Source organism: Cavia porcellus, unplaced genomic scaffold, assembly GCF_034190915.1.
Source record: "Cavia porcellus strain 051 isolate PalLab524CR breed Dunkin Hartley unplaced genomic scaffold, mCavPor4.1 scaffold_19, whole genome shotgun sequence".
Lineage (NCBI taxonomy): Eukaryota > Metazoa > Chordata > Mammalia > Rodentia > Caviidae > Cavia > Cavia porcellus.
This window is the reverse complement of record NW_026947502.1, coordinates 6,569,607-6,586,721: the sequence shown is the minus strand read 5'-3', so window position 1 is coordinate 6,586,721 and position 17,115 is coordinate 6,569,607. Positions and strand designations below refer to the sequence as shown.

Genomic DNA, 17,115 nt, shown 5'->3' with positions numbered 1-17,115 from the left:
CTGCCCCAACTGCTGGTTCTGTGCTGTGGGAGGTTTTATTAGGATCTGTTACCTGTCAACACAAGGGCTGCAAAACATGAAAGTTGGAAACAAGCTTGTCCTTCAGGTTCCTGGGGGCCAGGAACAAAGGCGATGTTGTATGTGGTCCACTTACATGACGTTACAATCCCTGTAACCTTCAGACCCAGAAGACTAACCTGCAAAGGAAGTCTGTGGGGATGGGTGGTGCTGTGAGGAGTCAGCCAAAATCGCACCGAAACAGCAGCTATCTGGAGAACCTCGAGGCACTGCCCTCTTTTTCATTATACGCACTGCCTTTCAAACGCCGCCTCAGTAGGGAAGAGTTTCTCTTTAGGCTACAAAATACACCCGAAGCCTGGCACTAAAAGTGGGCAGCTGGAAACACTATGTGTTGCATGAAGCACGGAAAAGGTGTCCACAAACTAAATTTGGGGGGAAAAACAATCGCATGTTAAATGTATAGAGGTGAGGAATTTTTAAGTAGAATTCTGTAGTGATATTTTAAGGAAAGAAACTCTTTTCTGAAATTCAAATGCCGTTTTCATTTTAAAGCAGCTATCAGAGTTCAGAAAAATATAATTGACCCACCCAAGAGTCCTGCATCCCAAAGCCCATCATTATTTTATTTTGGTATAGAATTAAGAGACAGCACAAGATGCTAAGTACACTTCTGAAATTCCAGAAATTTAGTTTTTTAATGACTGAGTTTGTTCAAAATAAAAGCAGATGAGGACTCAAGAGATGCTAAAATATTCTAAAGCTGTACCATGAAATCTGGTCCATCACATCTGAGATGCCTCCACATTGGATTTCAATGACTTGGTACCAAAAAAAAATTGCAACATAGCTTTTGCCTTTATAATGTTGTGCTATTTATACGTTGAAATGATATTATCTTGGAATATATTAAATTAAATAGATTAAAAGGAAAAGGAAAAAAAGTTAAGAGATTTCAGGACCCAACCTGATTCCAGGCTGCATTTGCAGGAGCATCTTATTTTTAACAGCTTTTTGGGTGACATTAACTGTAGACAGGTTTACACAAAGCAATACAATAAAATGTGTGTATATATATATATATATATATATATATATATATATATATGATCTCATTAGGATGGGCACACCTCAAGCCTCACCTCCTGCCAGAGGCCACACATGGGTGATACCTCACACTCAAAGTGCTGTCCTTTATTTTGAAGTAATTCTCCTGAGGTGGATTTTGAAGTCCAGTCCACACATGCTCTCTCCCCCACCGCTGGAATCCTACAGACAGAAGCAAGGACACAGACTGGCAGGCGAACTGTGGTCTGCGGGAGGAAGTGAAAGCCAGGCCTTCTACACCAGTGGTTTCCAAATAGCATCACACCGAGTCCATCAAACCCACCAGCGTGCAATCCAGGAATCAAGACTCCTGCCCCAGCCAGCCCCAGGGCGGTGCTGACCTCAGCAGCTCCTGCCCAGCTGCTGCTGAGAAGGCAAACACCTCACTTTTTACCTAAATCAACCTCTGAAGATTCTGCTGTAGCTTCCTAACTAAAGGTAAGAGAGACCGTCAGTCCCAGGTCCCAGCTAGGGAAAGGAAAATGGAAATTAGATTCCAGCAAACCAGTCCAAAGTTCTTTCCACCACACTGTACATTACCTACCCTAAAGTCTCCAAAGAAAAAGTCTCTAAAGTCTCTAAAGTCTCCAAAGAAAACTGGCCCTAGAGCCTGGGGCATGATTAAGAAGCTAGTATTCTGCATAGTAAAGGGCACCCTAGTTGGCAGGGCACCTGCCTGGTAACACCTGCCTGTAATCCCAGATACTCAGGAGGCTGATGCAGGAGGACCATGAGTTCATCTCCAGCCTGGGAAATTTAGCAAGATGCTATCTCAAAACTTAAAAATAGAAAAAGACTGAGGATACAGCTCAGTGTAAGATCCTGCATTTAATCCTCAGTCCTGGGATGGGGGAACTTTGACTGCAGTTGTCTGTACAACTCTGAGCCAAGTTACTCTCTTGCCTTGACTTCCTCACCTGAAAGATATCATTAACAACATTTCCATCACAATATCGCCAGGGAGATAAATACTAGCTATGATGTCTGGGCTATGGACCCTCATTAATGGAGATGACTGTGATTATTACTATAGAGACATTCAGGGATGGAAAGCCAGGAGGTTCACTATAGAAACGCTACAGTACTTTCTCAGTTATTACTCCAGAAGCTGAGCCAGGGCCCTGTCTTGGAAACAGTGACCTGAGAGCCATGAGCATCTCAGGAGCCCACAAGGGCAGATTCCTGGCTTTGAAGAAAAGAGAAGCACAGACAAGACTTTCCCGCCAAAGAAGGTCACCGAAAGCTGGCCCGGTGTCGAGTTGGGGAATATGTTGGAGGGGGCACAGCACCAACACAGCAACCTGTGGTTTCTATTCTGGCACAGTCCGAAGGCTTCATCCCAGGGACCCCACACTGAAGGCCGCATCCCGGGAACCCCACACTTACTATACAGATGTCCATTTTGGAACTCACCTCCACAAGGTCTGGCCATATGAGGACCGCACAGGATTTTCCCAGCCCTGGACTGTGCCTCAATGAAGGTTTCTTAATGGGAAAATGAAACGCTGCTCTAAGCGTTAGCAGTACTAATCAGTAACACCCTTCTGGAAGGTTATCAGCACCAGGCCAGCAAAAGCATAAACAAGAGACTGTTCACCCAGCAGGTGCAGGATCGGCCTTCAGATCAGGGAGGAAGAAGAAATGTATCATTAACAGCAATAACGCCCTCAGCGCCTGACCCTTGAGATATGAAACATGTAAAGAACTGAGGCCTTCAAGGTGAAGAGGGCCTCAAAGGGAGGAAAACTTAAAACTATCAGGCTCTCTTCTGCCTGACACAGTTCTTTGATCTGCAGCATCTCCCAAGGTAATTACCCAGTGACTATGACCATGGTGACCAGCACCTGCAGCCTCTATGTTCTCTTGCAGAAGACAATTCTTTAAAAGTCTTCATGCTCACCCAAAAACCACTTCCTTTCTGGCATTTCTGTGGACGTTCCTAGTTGTGGTCTCTGGACTGTCAGAAAGCAAATGAACCCTCCTGCTCACACAGCTTGCAAACAGGGAAAGACAGCTCTGAGCGATTTGACGGCCAGGAAGATAAGGCTACGCGAGCAGTGACATGGTTCAAAGAGAAAGCAAGGACTCAAGAGCAGGCAATTTTAAAAAACACAACCAAAATACAAGAGCACAATAACTTAACTGTCATTAGAGCAGTATCTGCTGCACACAGCCTCTTGAGAACATCTTTAAAGAAAAGTTTGCCAAGGAATACCAGAAACTAGGAACTAGACAAAAATCCAACAAGGGCCCTGATGGCAAAAGACACATTACAGTCGGCTGTCAGTATTTAGCTTTCACATAATACAGAGAAGAGAAGAGGAGAATCTCATGTCAAACAGTACAGGAAACCACTTTTTGGACAAGTAGATTAAGTCTTGTTGCACTGCAGCTGGTACTTAATGGATACAGGGAGAAAGATTAATTACTCTGGATAAAAAAAGAAAAGACCTCGATGCAGAGACCATCAGAGTCGAGGGGAGTCACCCTACCACTGTACAGATTGAGGACCAAGGAAAGGACGGGAGTCACCCAAGGTGGCTGAAAGACTGGCAAATGGCAACAAAATCTCTTGAATCCGCACCTCCTCTCTTTCCAATAGATCGTGCTATCTTATTTCAACAAGCGTCACAGAATTGCAAAACATCCATTTAAATCGGCCAAGGTACAGAAAAAATAAAACAGAGGTCTTTCCATTCCCCGGTTAATGCCTGGGCTCCCCTGTGGCACAGCCAAGCCAAGGACATGTTCCAAACCATATTTCCTATTTTTCGTAAGACACACAAAATTGCAGGACATTCAGCAACCAAGTCGACAGAGTGATGAGTTTGCAGGAAAAAAAAAAAAAAAAAAAAAAAACATGTACAAACAGGGAGCCACGCCCAGAGCCAATCTAACCCCAGGCATGGAGAAGGCAGAGCTAAACAAATAGGACTCTGGGGAGGAGGAGCCCGGCTGAAGCCTTGCACAGCCAGGTTTCTCTCGGGAGGCGGGAAGGCAAAAAGCTGCTAAATCCCAGGGACACCGGGCTTCGAGCCACTCTGGGTGACCTCGGGCAAGCTCCTAGCCAGCACCTCCCAGGCCTCGGTTTCTCTTGCGGTTCGAGGAGGGCGCTGCACCACCTGACTCCCCAGGGTCTTGCAGGTCTGTACTGAGACCTGATGTCCCATTTTTAGCCATTCTGGGGCACCGCTCCCGCAGCCGGCGAGGCAGGCTCTCCCGCCCAGGAGAGCGAGCGAGCCCCCTTGCGGAGCTTGCATAAAGCCCGAGCTGCTGGTGTGAATGATCCGCTGATCCCTCACCTGTCAAACAGGACAGGAAGCCTCCCCAACTCGCTGGGTCCAGGGAGGCCGCCCCAGGATCCGGCCCCGCTCCGGGTCACTGGGAAGGTCGCTGCCGCGCTCAGGTCCGGTCGCTAACCCGGGGAGCCTGCCCCGGAGTATCTGCTCCGCTGGGAGGACGGCGAGCAGGGCACCCGCCAAGCCGGCCACCGCTGGCAGCGGGCAGCGGGCAGCGGGCAGTGCTGGCACTCACCGTCTGGACTCCGGCTCCGGGTCCGGGTCCAGCCTCCGCACACCCCAGCTGGTCGGCTCAGCGCGGGGTCCTAACCATCCTTTTGGCTGCCCTGCAGCCGCTTCCGGACCCTGTCACGTGACACTGGAGCCCCGACCGGGGTCACGTGGTGTCGCGCTCCACCTCCAGTGCCACTCCGTTCTCTGCTCCACAGCACCACCTAACGGCCTAATCCTGCGATTTCAGGAAGGACCGCGTTCGTGGGAACCTACTTGTGCAATCTAGGGGAGCTTGGGCGGAGTCCCCGAGGGTGGGTTTTGAAACAGTCATAATCTCTGCACTTGCTGTGTTTTCTGTAACATAGCTTCATGAGCACATGTTGCTTTTATAATCGGGAAAACGAATCTCATCTATGGTTATTACTGGAAATGAGAATTTGGGGTCGAGCCACACTGATCTTTCGATGTATTCTCAAAGGATAAGTGATTTTTAAAGAGATGACATTGCAGTATGTTTGAGTGGTATGCATTATCAAAGCTTCTCTTTCTTTCTGCAGATTTGGCTATTACTGGTACTGGGGATCGAACTCATGACCTTGCACTTGCCAGGCAGGCGCTTATACCACTGAGCTAAATCTCCAGCTTTGCAGATTTTTCTTTAAAGTTATGAAAAAAATAGACCTCGCGTCCAAAAACACAAAGGTCATTATTTAATAACAGTAACTCATCAATAATAGCAATTATATGTGTGTATATGTGAAGCCAAATTGCCAACACTTCAGCACATCAGCGAACTAATGGATATAAAGGAAGAAATAGATGTGATACAATCATAGTAGAAACCACTTCTTTAATGGATAAGTCAACCAGATAAACACTTAATACGGACATACTAGACACGAATTACACTGTAGGCCAAATGAACAGAACCACAGCACAGCTTTTGGATAAAAAGGAAGGGGCGTGTTTTATTGCTTGTATGCATAATGAATCTCTAGAAGAACAGACAAGAAAAAGTGTGACACTTAATGGTCTCATCTCACCTGATTATATTCCCCACTTACCTCTTCTTTGCCTTCAATATCCGGCAACTACCTTGAGACCTTCAATCCCTCCAGAGGTGTTCCTGCAGGCCCTGATATGTACTCACATACTCAGCTCAAATATAATCCCCAGAACTGAGGGATGAATCCAGGGTCTTCACATTGAGCGACATCCCCAGGCCTCCTGCCTTAGTTTTTATTTTGAGAGAAGCTCTCACCAAGTCACTAAGCAGCCCAGGTTAGAGTTGAACGGGCCATCTGCCTGCCTCAGCCTCCCAGAAAGCTAGGATTACAGCCACGGGCCACCCTGCCTCTCCCCACTTTACCAATCTCCAGAGAGCAATGCCTCTGCTCTCACTCGGGGAACTTCTGAGGCTGGTTTGAGTAATTACTTGCTATGAGCATTTATAATTCTTTTTTTAAAATTTTATTTAAAGAAAGACTAAACAAAACAGAAAATGGGTAGAAATAAAACATACTTACAAAAAAAGAATAAACAGTAAGAAATCACTAGTTGATATTTACATACTCTCTTCTTACAAATAGTTATTCAAGATACAGAAGTGGAGCATGTAAAGTGGGGATTCAAACAGCGCGACTGCAACCAGTTCCGTTCAACAAAAACTTAGTGATATGGTTATCAATCCTATACACTTAAACATACATACAGTTCTCCATACCTTCGGTTATGTTGAGAATGAACAAACCCAAGCAGGCTAAAATCACTCTGAGCACAGAATAATAGTATTGCTGGGTTTCACATAATGACACTCCTGGATCAGCACTCCTGGATCAGTGTGTCTGTTTTTTTTTATTATTTAGAAAAAGATTAAGATAAAAGAAGACATAAAAAAGGTAATAACAGAATAATTTAAGCAACATAGTGTTTCACCACAAGACAACCTGACATAACAGTAGCTACCATAGTGTCTCTTTCCTTGAAATATTGGAGTATACCTTCATATACTATAGTATCAAACATAACAAGGCAGTGTGAAACCATTCAAGAGAATGAAATATTACAGGGTATTCACAACAAACTAACAGAAAACGAACAATGGTTACTATATTATCTCCTTTTCATAAAAAATATTGTTTATACTATCACCTATAATAAAATCCAGTAAGATACAACATGAAAAACCAACAGAGACAGAAGAACAAAAGCTTATGGGACTTCAAAACTAGATGCTATTAAAGCAGTGCTAGCTATTATAATGTCTTGTTTTCTTCAAAATAGCTGTTTGTACCATAACAGACAATAAAGTCAAACAACCCAGAATAAAACCATCCCAACTAATGAATGAAAACATTATAAGGCTTCAAAGCAATATAATGGGGGACTCATGATTATCACATATTTTATGTATTCTTACCATTTCTGACACTAGGGAAACCATTCAGTATTTATACATGTGAGTTTGATTTATTTCACTTATGAGTATGGTCTCAAGATGCATCCATGTATTTATAAACATCTCAATGTTTTTAATTTATAAACATCTCTGAAAAGTGTTATATAAAAATACTACATCTTTTTTATTCATTCCTCAGCTGATGGACACTTATGTTGTTTCCAAGATCTGGCTATTAAAAATTTGCTGCTATAAACATGGGTGCACATATATCACTGTGATATGATGTTTTTCAGTTCTACTGGGAATATACCTAGAAGTGGAATAGCTGGAAGAAATGGGACTTCCAATCCCAGCTTTTTGAGAAATCTCTAGACTGACCTCCACAAAGGTTGCATCAGTCTACACTCCCACCAGCAGTGCAGGAGAGTTCCTTTTTCCCCACGGCCTCTCCAGCATTTGTTGTTGGTAGTTTTCTTGATCCTGGCCATTCTTTCTGAAGTGAGATGAAATCTCAGTGTGGTTTTAATTTGCATTTCTCTAATGAGTAATGATGATGAACATTTTTTCATGTATTTATTTGCCATTTATATTTCTTCATCTGAGAAGTATGTATTCATCTCAGATGCCCATTTTTGGATTGGATCTTTGACTTTTGGGGGTCTGATTTTAATTCTTTATATGTTTTAGACAGAAGTCCTTTGTCTGAGGGACAGTTCACTAACATTTTTTCCCAGTTTGTGGGTTTTCTTTTCACTATGCTGAAGATTTCTTTTGATGTGCAGAAACTTTTTAATAAGAGGTGATCCCATTTATTGATTCTGGGAAGTATTTCCCATGCTGTTTGATTCCTCTTCATGAATTCTCTACCTACCCCTATGTCTTCAAGGTTTTACCAATTTGTTTTCCAATAGATTTAGTGTTTCTGTTTTAATATTCAGATCTTTGATCCATTTAGATTTTAATTTAGTACATGGTGATAGGCATGGGTCTAGTTTTAGTTTTCGGCATATGGAGAGCCAGTTTTTCCAACATCATTTATTAAAGAGACTATTCTTCTTCCAATGAACATGTTTGGCCCCTAATTCAAAGATAAGGTGGTTGAGTGTGTTTGTAGTTGTGGTTGTATCTTTTAATCTATTCCACTGATCTTCAGTTCTGTTTTTATTCCAGTACTATGTTGATTTTACTATGATTGCTTTGTAGTGTAACTTCTATCAAGGATATGATGCCTCCTGCCTTGCCTTTGCTGCTTAGAACCGTCTTTGCTATTCTAGGGCTCTTCTGGTTCCAGATGAATTTTAGGAGTGATTTCTTTAGACTTATGAGGTATGTGATAGTATTTTAATTGAGATTGCATTGAATCTGTATAATAGTTTTGGGAGGATGGCCATTTTCACAATATTTATTATTCCTATCCGTGAGCAAGGGATGTCTTTCCATTTTCTGAGATCCTCTGCAATTTTTTTCAGTGTATTATAATTCTCCCTATATAGATCTTTCACTTCTTTCGTGAGAATCATCCCTAAATATTTCATTTTTTTGGTTGCTAGTGTGAAGGGTGTGGCTTCTCTTATTTCTCTCTCTGTGATTTTGTTGTTGTGTATAGGAATGCTAGTGATTTTCGAGTATTGATTTTGTATCCAGCTACATTGCTGAATTTATTTATTATATCTAGCAGTCTTTCAATGGAGTTTTGGGGATCTTCTATGTAGAGTATCATGTCATGCACAAATAATGATAATTTAACTTCCTCTTTTCCTATCTTTATCCCATTTATTTCTCTCTATACTCTAATTGCTCTGGCTAGTATTTCCAGTACTATAGTAAATAGGAGTGGTAATAAGAGACATTCTTGTCTTGTGCCTGATTTTAAGGTAAAGGCCTTCAGTTTTTGGCCATTTAGTACGATACTGGCTGTTGGATTGTCCTAGATGGCCTTTATCATATTGAGATAAAGACCATCTATTCCAATTTTGTGTAAGGTTATCATGAATAAATGTTGGACCTTATCAAAAGCTTTTTCTGCATCTATAGAAAGGATCATGTGATTCTCACTTTTGGTTTATTTATATGGTGGATTATATTTATTGATTTACATATGTTGAACCATCCCTGCATGCCTGGGATGAACCCCACTTGGTCATGGTGTATAATCTTCTTGATGATTTGCTGCATCCTATTTGCCAATATTTTATTGAGGATTTTTGCATCTGTGTTCATTAGGAAGATTGGCCTGTAGTTCTCTTTTTTAGTTGGGTCTTTCTCAGGTTTTGTTACTAGAATAATATTTGCTTCCAGGAATGACTTAGGAAGGATTGCTTCCCTTTTGGTTTCATTGAAGAGGTTGAGGAGTGTCGGCATTAGGTCTTGTTTGTATTTCTTGTAGAATTCTGCAGTGATTCCATCTGGGCCTGGGCTCTTCTTTGTACGTTAGGACTTAATTACATTTCCAATTTCATTAATAGAAAATGGGTTTTTCAGCAGTTTTACGTCTTCTTGACCTAGCTTTGGTACTTCATAAGTTTCTAGGAATCTATCTATTTCTTCTGTGTTATCAAACCTATGAGAGTAGAGGTTTTCAAAATAGGTTTTGATGATCTTCTGTATTTGTACAGAGTCTGTAGTGATTTCGCCGTTTTCATTCCTTATTGCATGAATTTGAGCTTTTTTTTCCCCTTTTTTAAATAAGGGTGACTAGGGGCTTATCGATTTTATTTATTCTTTCTAAGAACCAACTCTGATTCATTGATTCTTTACTTAGCCTCTATTGCATTAATTTCTGCTCTGATTTTTATATTTTCCTCCATTCCTTTCCTTTGGAATTGACTTGCTCTGCTTTTTCTAGAGGTCTGAGGTGTAGCATCAGGTTATTTACTTGTATTCGTTCTGCTTTCCTGATGTGGGAACTCAGTGCAATAAATTTTCCTCTGAGGACAACTTTCATTGCATCCCACAGACTCCGGTAGGTTGTATTTGTATTTTCATTTGCTTGTAGGTATTGTTTAATTTCTTCTTTAATTTGCCCTGTGACCCATTGATTGCTCAAGAATGTGTTATTCAATTTCCATGTGTTTGTGGGATTTTTGCAGTTTCTTTTATCATTAATTTCTAGTTTCATGGCTCTATGATCTGATAACATGCATGGGATAATTTCAATTTTTCTATTTATTTAAATATGTTCTGTGGGCTAGTATATGATCTATTTTAGAGAATGTCCCATGTATTGCTGAGAAGAATGTATATTTTGATGTTGTTGGATGGAACACTCTGTATATGTCTATCAAGTCCATTTGTTCACAGGTGTGATTCAGTTTTGTTATTTGTTTGTTGACTTTCTGTCTGAAAACTCTCCATCCAGCTGGCAGAGCTCGGTAGGGTGGCAAGAGCACGAGTAAGCCCTTCGTCCCTATAGAGAACCCCAGGTGGGCCAGTGCCAGTGCCAGGGAGGCCTCCCCCAACCGGAGGAACCCAAAAGGGACTACGAGACCCCCAGTGGCACAGTAGGAGCGTACACCATGGACAGAGGGCTGGTGACCTGGGACAGTCTGAGGCCACAATAACAACAGGAGCTAAGGGTTGGTTCACATCAATATTCCTAACTAGTCAGCCTCGGAAGAACACAGGACTCACCCACGGGAGTAGTGTAGGTGACTGCACCGCCCCTGCACTGCAGGGCACAGCGGGTGGGTGAACATCAGCCACACAGTAGGACCTTAAATCACAAGCAGTGGACAGTCCAGACTAGCGGGATTGCAAAGACCTAAATATTAACCCGAGGTGAAAATGACAAAATGCAAAGGCCACATGAAATCTCAAACTCCAGCCCGTCTGCAACAAGGATGTCCACGACCACCGCTCTCATGCAATAGAGTTTGGGAAGCGTTAGCCAGAACAACTGGACAAGAGAGAAGTAAAAGGAACAAAGATAGAAAAGGAAGCCAGTGAATTATCTTTATTTGCAGATGACACGATGCTCTACAGAGAAGGCCCCAAAAACTCCACCAAAAGATTACTAGAGTTAGTAAGCAAATTCAGCAATGTAGCTAGATACAAAGTCAGCACTCAAAAATCAATAGCATTTCTGTACACAAACAACAAATTCACGGAAAGAAAAATTCTGGAAATGACACCTTTCGCAATAGCATCCAAAACAATGAAATACTTATGAATTAATCCAACAAAGGAGATAAAAGATCAGTACACTGAAAACTAGGAGACTGAAGAAGCTATCAGAAAATCTAAATATACCCTTTGCTCTTGAATAGGAAGGGCCAACATAGTGAAAATGGCCATAGTCCCCAAACTGGTTACATAGATCTAATGCAATCCTGATCAAAATACCATCAGCATACCTTACAGATCTAAAATTTATCTGGAACCAGAAGAGACCTAAAATAGCAAAGGCAATGCTGGGCTACAAAGGAAAGGCAGGAGGCATCACAGTCCCAGACTTGAAATTATGCTTCAAAGCTACTGTGGTAAAATCAGCATGGTACTGCAAAAAGAAAAATAGACCTGAGGATCAGAGGAACAGAACAGAAGATGCGGACACAACTACGAACACACTTAGCCACTTTACATTTGGCAACGGGGCCAAACACGGTCACTGGAAGAAAGCTAGTCTCTTTCATAAGTGGTACTGGAAAAACTGCTTTCAATAGGCCGAAGACTAAAGCTAGGCCCATGTCTACCACCATGCACTAAACTAAAGTCAAAATGGATCAAAGATCTAAAATTAAAATACAAACACCAAGTCTACTGGAAGACAAGATAGGTGGATATTTTGAAGACATAGGGGTAAATACAGAGTTCATGCAAAATGCAAACTGCATGGGAAATACTGCAAAGAATCAACAACAGGAATCTCATCTTATTAAAAAGCTTTTGCGCATCAAAAGAAAACACCAACAGGTTGGGGGTTTAGCTCAGCAGTGTAAGTACCTGCTTGGCAAATGCAAGGCCATGAGTTTGATCCCTGGTACAAAAAAACAAAAACAAAATCAAAAGAAATCACCAAAAGAGTGAAAAGAAAACCCACAGAATGGGAAAAAAGTTTTAGCCAACTGTTCCTCAGATAATGGGCATATCTAGAACACATAAAGAATTTTAAAAAATCAGGCTCGCCCAGATTCAAAGACTCAATCCAAAAATGAGCGTCTGAGACACACACTCACTTCTCAGATGAAGAAATACAAATGGCCAATAAATATATGAAGAAATGTTTAACATCATGGTCATCAATGTTCAACATCACTGGTCATCTTAAAAATGCAAGTTAAAACAACACTAAGATTCCATCTCACTCCACAAAGAATGACTATCACCAAGAAATTAACCCACTAGGTGGGCGTGGTGGCTCACACCTGTAATCCCAGCACAGGAGGCTGAGGCAAGAGGATCCTTGCAAGCTCAAGACCAGCCTGGGCTACAAAGTGAGCTCAAGGCCAGCCTGAGCTGCATGGTGAGACCATGTCTCAAAAAGAAAGAGAACAAAAAGAAATCAACCAATAACAAATGCTGCTGGGCTTTTGAGGAGAAAGGATCCCTTCTCCAGGTGAGAGAGCAGACTGGTACAGCCACTGTGGAAATCAGTGTGGAGAGTCCTCGAAACACTAGGGCTGGAGGGCCTATTTGACTGTTATTGCATGTCTAGGTATTTTACCAGAAGAACTGAAAACATCATTCCACACTGGTATATGTGCACCCATGTTTATAGCAGCACAACTTGTAATAACCAGATCTTGGAAACAAACCAAATGCCCATAAACCACAGAATACATTTTTTAAAATGTGGAATTTTAATACAGTGGAGTACTACTCAGCAATAAAGGAGGTAAACTTAGGGCTTTTAGAGGTAAATGGATGCAGCTAGAGACCACACTCATAAGTGAAATAAATTAGACTCACAGGTGTAAATAGCACATTGTCTACCTAGTGTAAGGTAAAAAAAAGTTAATAAGATCCAAAATGTAGATATTGTGAAAATGAAAGGGAAAGAAAGTTCTCAAAAGAAAAGAGCAACTGGGATAGGGGAAAGGAGAAAAGAAAGAAGGGAAACGACTATATATATACATATGTATACATATATGTGTGCCTGTAAATATATACAAGATAGAGGACTGTATAACTTATCTGTTAGTTCATCAAAAAGAAGTGTTTTCCTTGCCTAACTGTGTGATCATTTTTATCATGTCTAAATGTTATCATGTGAACAACCACATTCAAGATAATGATATGCAATATATTAATCAGTGTTTTCTATTTTTAAAAATTCTGTATATTTTCTATCCCTTTTTTGTTTGTTTGTTTGTTTTTAAAAGAACGAAAAAAGCGTGGCTCCAGAAGAAGAAACTTTCATTAGAGACAAGAAGAGCCAACCACAGCTTCTTATTATAAATCCTTTGGGGTCTTAGTTACTTTTTTCATAGTGAGCCAAAATGCCTGACACCCCCAAGTTAAAGGAAGAAAGGTTTGCTGGCTCGCAGTGTGTGGAGGTTTCAGTCCACAGGCAGCTGGCCCCGAGGCAGCGGGGCATCGCGGAGGAGAAGCAGCTCACGGCACAGCGCCCTGCCTTCCCTCTTTCCCTTTTAATTCACCCAGCTACAAGCCACGCGGGCTGGGCTCCCGTTATCCACACCCGTAATGCCTAATGCCGCATCGTGCCCTCCTCCACACTCACACATCCTGCCAGCTGCCTTCAAAACCCCCCACCGGTGACCAAATGAGGCTTTGGGGTGACGTTTAGCTAGGAGCCATAACACGTGGGCAAAACCATTCCCGCTTTAACCAGGGGCACGTGTTTTTACACAAGAGCACTAATTTTAAAGTTAAGATTGTGCTGGGGACCTGCCCAAGCTTCCTGCTTCTCCTAAACTCTACCTCATCTCACCTGAAATGTGTTGACAGCTGCTGTCCCCCGCGGGAGCCCTTCTCCACTTCATGTAGCTTCCTCCCTCTCAGCCTTGGCATGAGTCCTGGCCAACTGGTATTTCCACGTGAGCAGGGCAGGGGACAGCGCCACCCGGGGACCAGGCCCAGGATGCCTCTCACCAAGCAGGTCAGAGATGTCGGCAAATCCCCACGGGAGTGCCAGGCCTGCAGCTGACAGTGGTAACCAAGGGCCTGGGGTGCAGAGGCTTCTGCTGCCACCAGAAAAGCAGGGCCCAGAGGAAGGCCACCTCCAGCTCTGCCACCTGTTAACAAATGCCCTTCAGTCTGGGCTCCGACTTGCCAAAGAGAAGGAAGCTCATCCCTCAAGTCTTCCTGCCCTGAGGGTCCTCCCTCTCCTGCATCAGCTGCATTCCCTGCTGCAGAGGTGACAGGCTGGGTCCTGGGGTGACAGGCAGTCACACTAGAACAGAGCTGAGAGTTCGGGGCGGACCCCTGCCTCTCGTCCACAGAAACGTGGGAAACTGAGCGTCAGGGGCAAAGGTTCAAGGCCACGCTTGGTAACGAGGATGAGAATCTGCAGCTTCTCCTGCGGCCCCTCGCTGGGACCTCAGGGCTCTTTGGTCACGGTGGCTTCTGTGGTTGGCCGTGAAGCTGTGAGCCTTCTTCATGTGGACTGTGGCCTCCTGAAGTACAGAATGGTGGCTATGCTGGCTCAGCCCTCAGCACTGGCTTCAAGCTCCCTCCTCCCCCTCTGCCTCCAGGACCGCCGAGGCAGGAAAGAACCGAATACACACAGCACTACCGCAACACGGAGTGCCTACCCGGGAGAGACCGACCCGGGTGAGAAGCGCACAGGGCGGTGACGGGCTGCTGTGCCTCTGGCCAGGGCAGTGCTGGCCTGCAGAGCGGCCGAGGAGAGTTCTGGGGGGCTGTGCAGAGTATTCGCCCCTCCAAGCTCCTCCTGCTGTGTATGGAAATTCTGTGCCTTTCATTATATGTAAACTACAATAAAACTTTCAGAAGCAGCTCAGAAAGGCTGAGGCACCGCTTCACACGGAGTAGATGCTCAGTGCATCGCGCCTGTAGAATTGGAAAGAAGTATGAAATATAAATGACCTTTATTTTAAAAATGCAGAGAGACCACCGGGGTCTGGCATAGTTTCTGGGGTCTGGCAATCTCTCCCCGGGGTAGGGGGTCTCTCCAGTGGGTCGGGAGGTCTCTCCCCACATTCTTAAAGTAAAGGTCATTTACATTTCATACTTCTTTCCAAGTCTATCGGCAGCAGGGCACTGCTGTGACTTTTCATATTAATATTATCATGGTAGCTGCCTTCGGGGGACATTTTCCTGGTAGCTCTTCTCTGTCTTCTTTGCTTCCAACCTTTCTATGTTCTTATGTTTTAGATCTCATCTGTAAACAGTATTTTCATTCCATTTTTGAGCCAGGGTCTTGCTGTACAGTCCAGGCCCTGAACTCACAGTGACCCTCCTGCCTCAGCCTCCAGAGAGCTGGGATTATGGGCTTGTGCCACCACACCCGGTTAATTTTGATATTTTGACAATATTCTGTTTCCATCAGTTATAGTAATATTTTTGCGCTCACACCCACCTTCCTCTTTTCATCTAAATGTTCCACTTAATGTGCTGATTTTTCTCCTTTTATGTTTGTAGCTTTTTTCCCTCATTGTTTTATCCTCTGCTATTTTGAAAGTTATTTATTTCTGGTATCTAGCTGTTAGCCTAGTATTTTAACACGTAAATCAGTGAAGTATTAATGAGAAGTTAAGCACCATCCTTACTCCCCTTTCAGAAAACGTGAGTAATGCCAGGGACTTAGCTCAGCGGCATAAGCACCTGCCTTGCAAGCACGAAGTCCTGAGTTCGATCCCCAGTACCAAAAAATAAAATACAAGTCCTTCACATCTCCATTGAACACCCGCGTTACACACTACTGACGCACCATTTAGGGCGCTTTCCCTTGGGCTCCGTACATGTTATTAGAGCCCAGATTTGCCCCCATATGTTACACTCTTGGCTCTTGCTTTGCTTCTGCATCTCAGAGTTTCTGTTTGAACATGTTCTTTAAAATTTCCAGCCGGCTGTGGTGGCACATGCTTGTAATTTCAGCACTTTGGGAGGCTGAGGCAGGAGGATTGTAATTTCAAGGCCAACCTGGGCAGCAAGACCTTATCTCAAAAAACAAAAAGGGCTGGTGCAAAGGTCCTGGATTCAATCCCCAGCAGCCCAAAAAAGCAAAGCAAGCCCCTAAAACTTTCTCTCGTGTGTCTCTCCAGCTTTGTCTGCAGACATTTTTATACTTTCTTAAAGAGTATTTTGTCTTTTTTGAGAGGGTCTCGTTATGCAGTTCAGGCTGGCTTTGGGCTCACTTTATAGCTCAGGCCGGTCTTGAATTTGCAGAGATCCTCCTGCCTCAGCCTCCTGTGAGCTGGGATTACAGGCGTGCAAAACTGCACGTTGCCTTCTTAAACAGTATTTTATCTTTTGTCAGCATAGCGAGGTTATCATTTTTTCCAAGGTTATCATCTGCTCCAGCTTGCAGCTTCCTCAGTCACTATTAAAAACTGCAGCTGACAACCTTGCACAATGCTTTGTTTTTCTTTTGAAATGTTCTTGGTACACTTTTGAATTTAATCCTCCTAACACACACACTCACACACACACACACACACACACACACACACTCACACACACACACACAGAGGCTAATGTTAATATGTCTAATGTTTTGCAGTCTCTTTATAAAGTGCCCTGATATGCGTGGCCTTTTATTTATCCTCTTGGGATTCACATACCTGTAGGTTGGTGACGTTCACCATTTCTGGAAAATGCCCAGCTCTTCTCTCTTCCCGTATTTATTCTGCTGTGCTCTGTTTTTTCCTTCTAGGAAAAGCCTCTGCTGTCTCACTGGGAACCGGCTGCCATAACAAACTGTCCTAGATTAGGCGGCTCAAGCACCAAGCGCTCCTTCTCCAGCTCAGGAGAGGAGACAGGAAGTGAAGATCCAGGCCCGGCAGGTGCCACCCTGGGAAGGCCCTGCGTCCTGGACCACAGGGTGGTCCTGGGTGTCCTCAGGTGGGGAGCAGCGTGGAGAAGGGTGAGCTCCCCTGTTTCTTTTATGACACCAGTTCCAGTAATGGAAGCCCCACCCCAGGACCTACACTCTCC

At 43.5% G+C, this 17,115-nt stretch overlaps 1 protein-coding gene across 3 annotated transcripts in view; it reads right to left on the bottom strand.

Moving 5' to 3' along the window:
• The window catches only part of LOC100714734 (proton-coupled amino acid transporter 1), a 41,103-nt gene extending 36,309 nt beyond the window's left edge, over positions 1-4,794 (bottom strand). Inside the window, exon 1 of one of the 3 annotated variants that reach the window (XM_003464516.5) lies at positions 4,660-4,794. Coding sequence is in view for 1 of the 3 variants with exons in the window: in XM_063230671.1 (XP_063086741.1) it covers positions 2,539-2,557 (19 nt within the window). In the remaining 2 variants the exon portion in view is untranslated. Of the gene's footprint in view, positions 1-2,538; positions 2,676-4,427 lie in introns of those variants that run through there. The other 2 variants (XM_005001268.4, XM_063230671.1) reach the window with 2 other exon arrangements.
• Between the last annotated feature and the right edge of the window lie 12,321 nt (positions 4,795-17,115).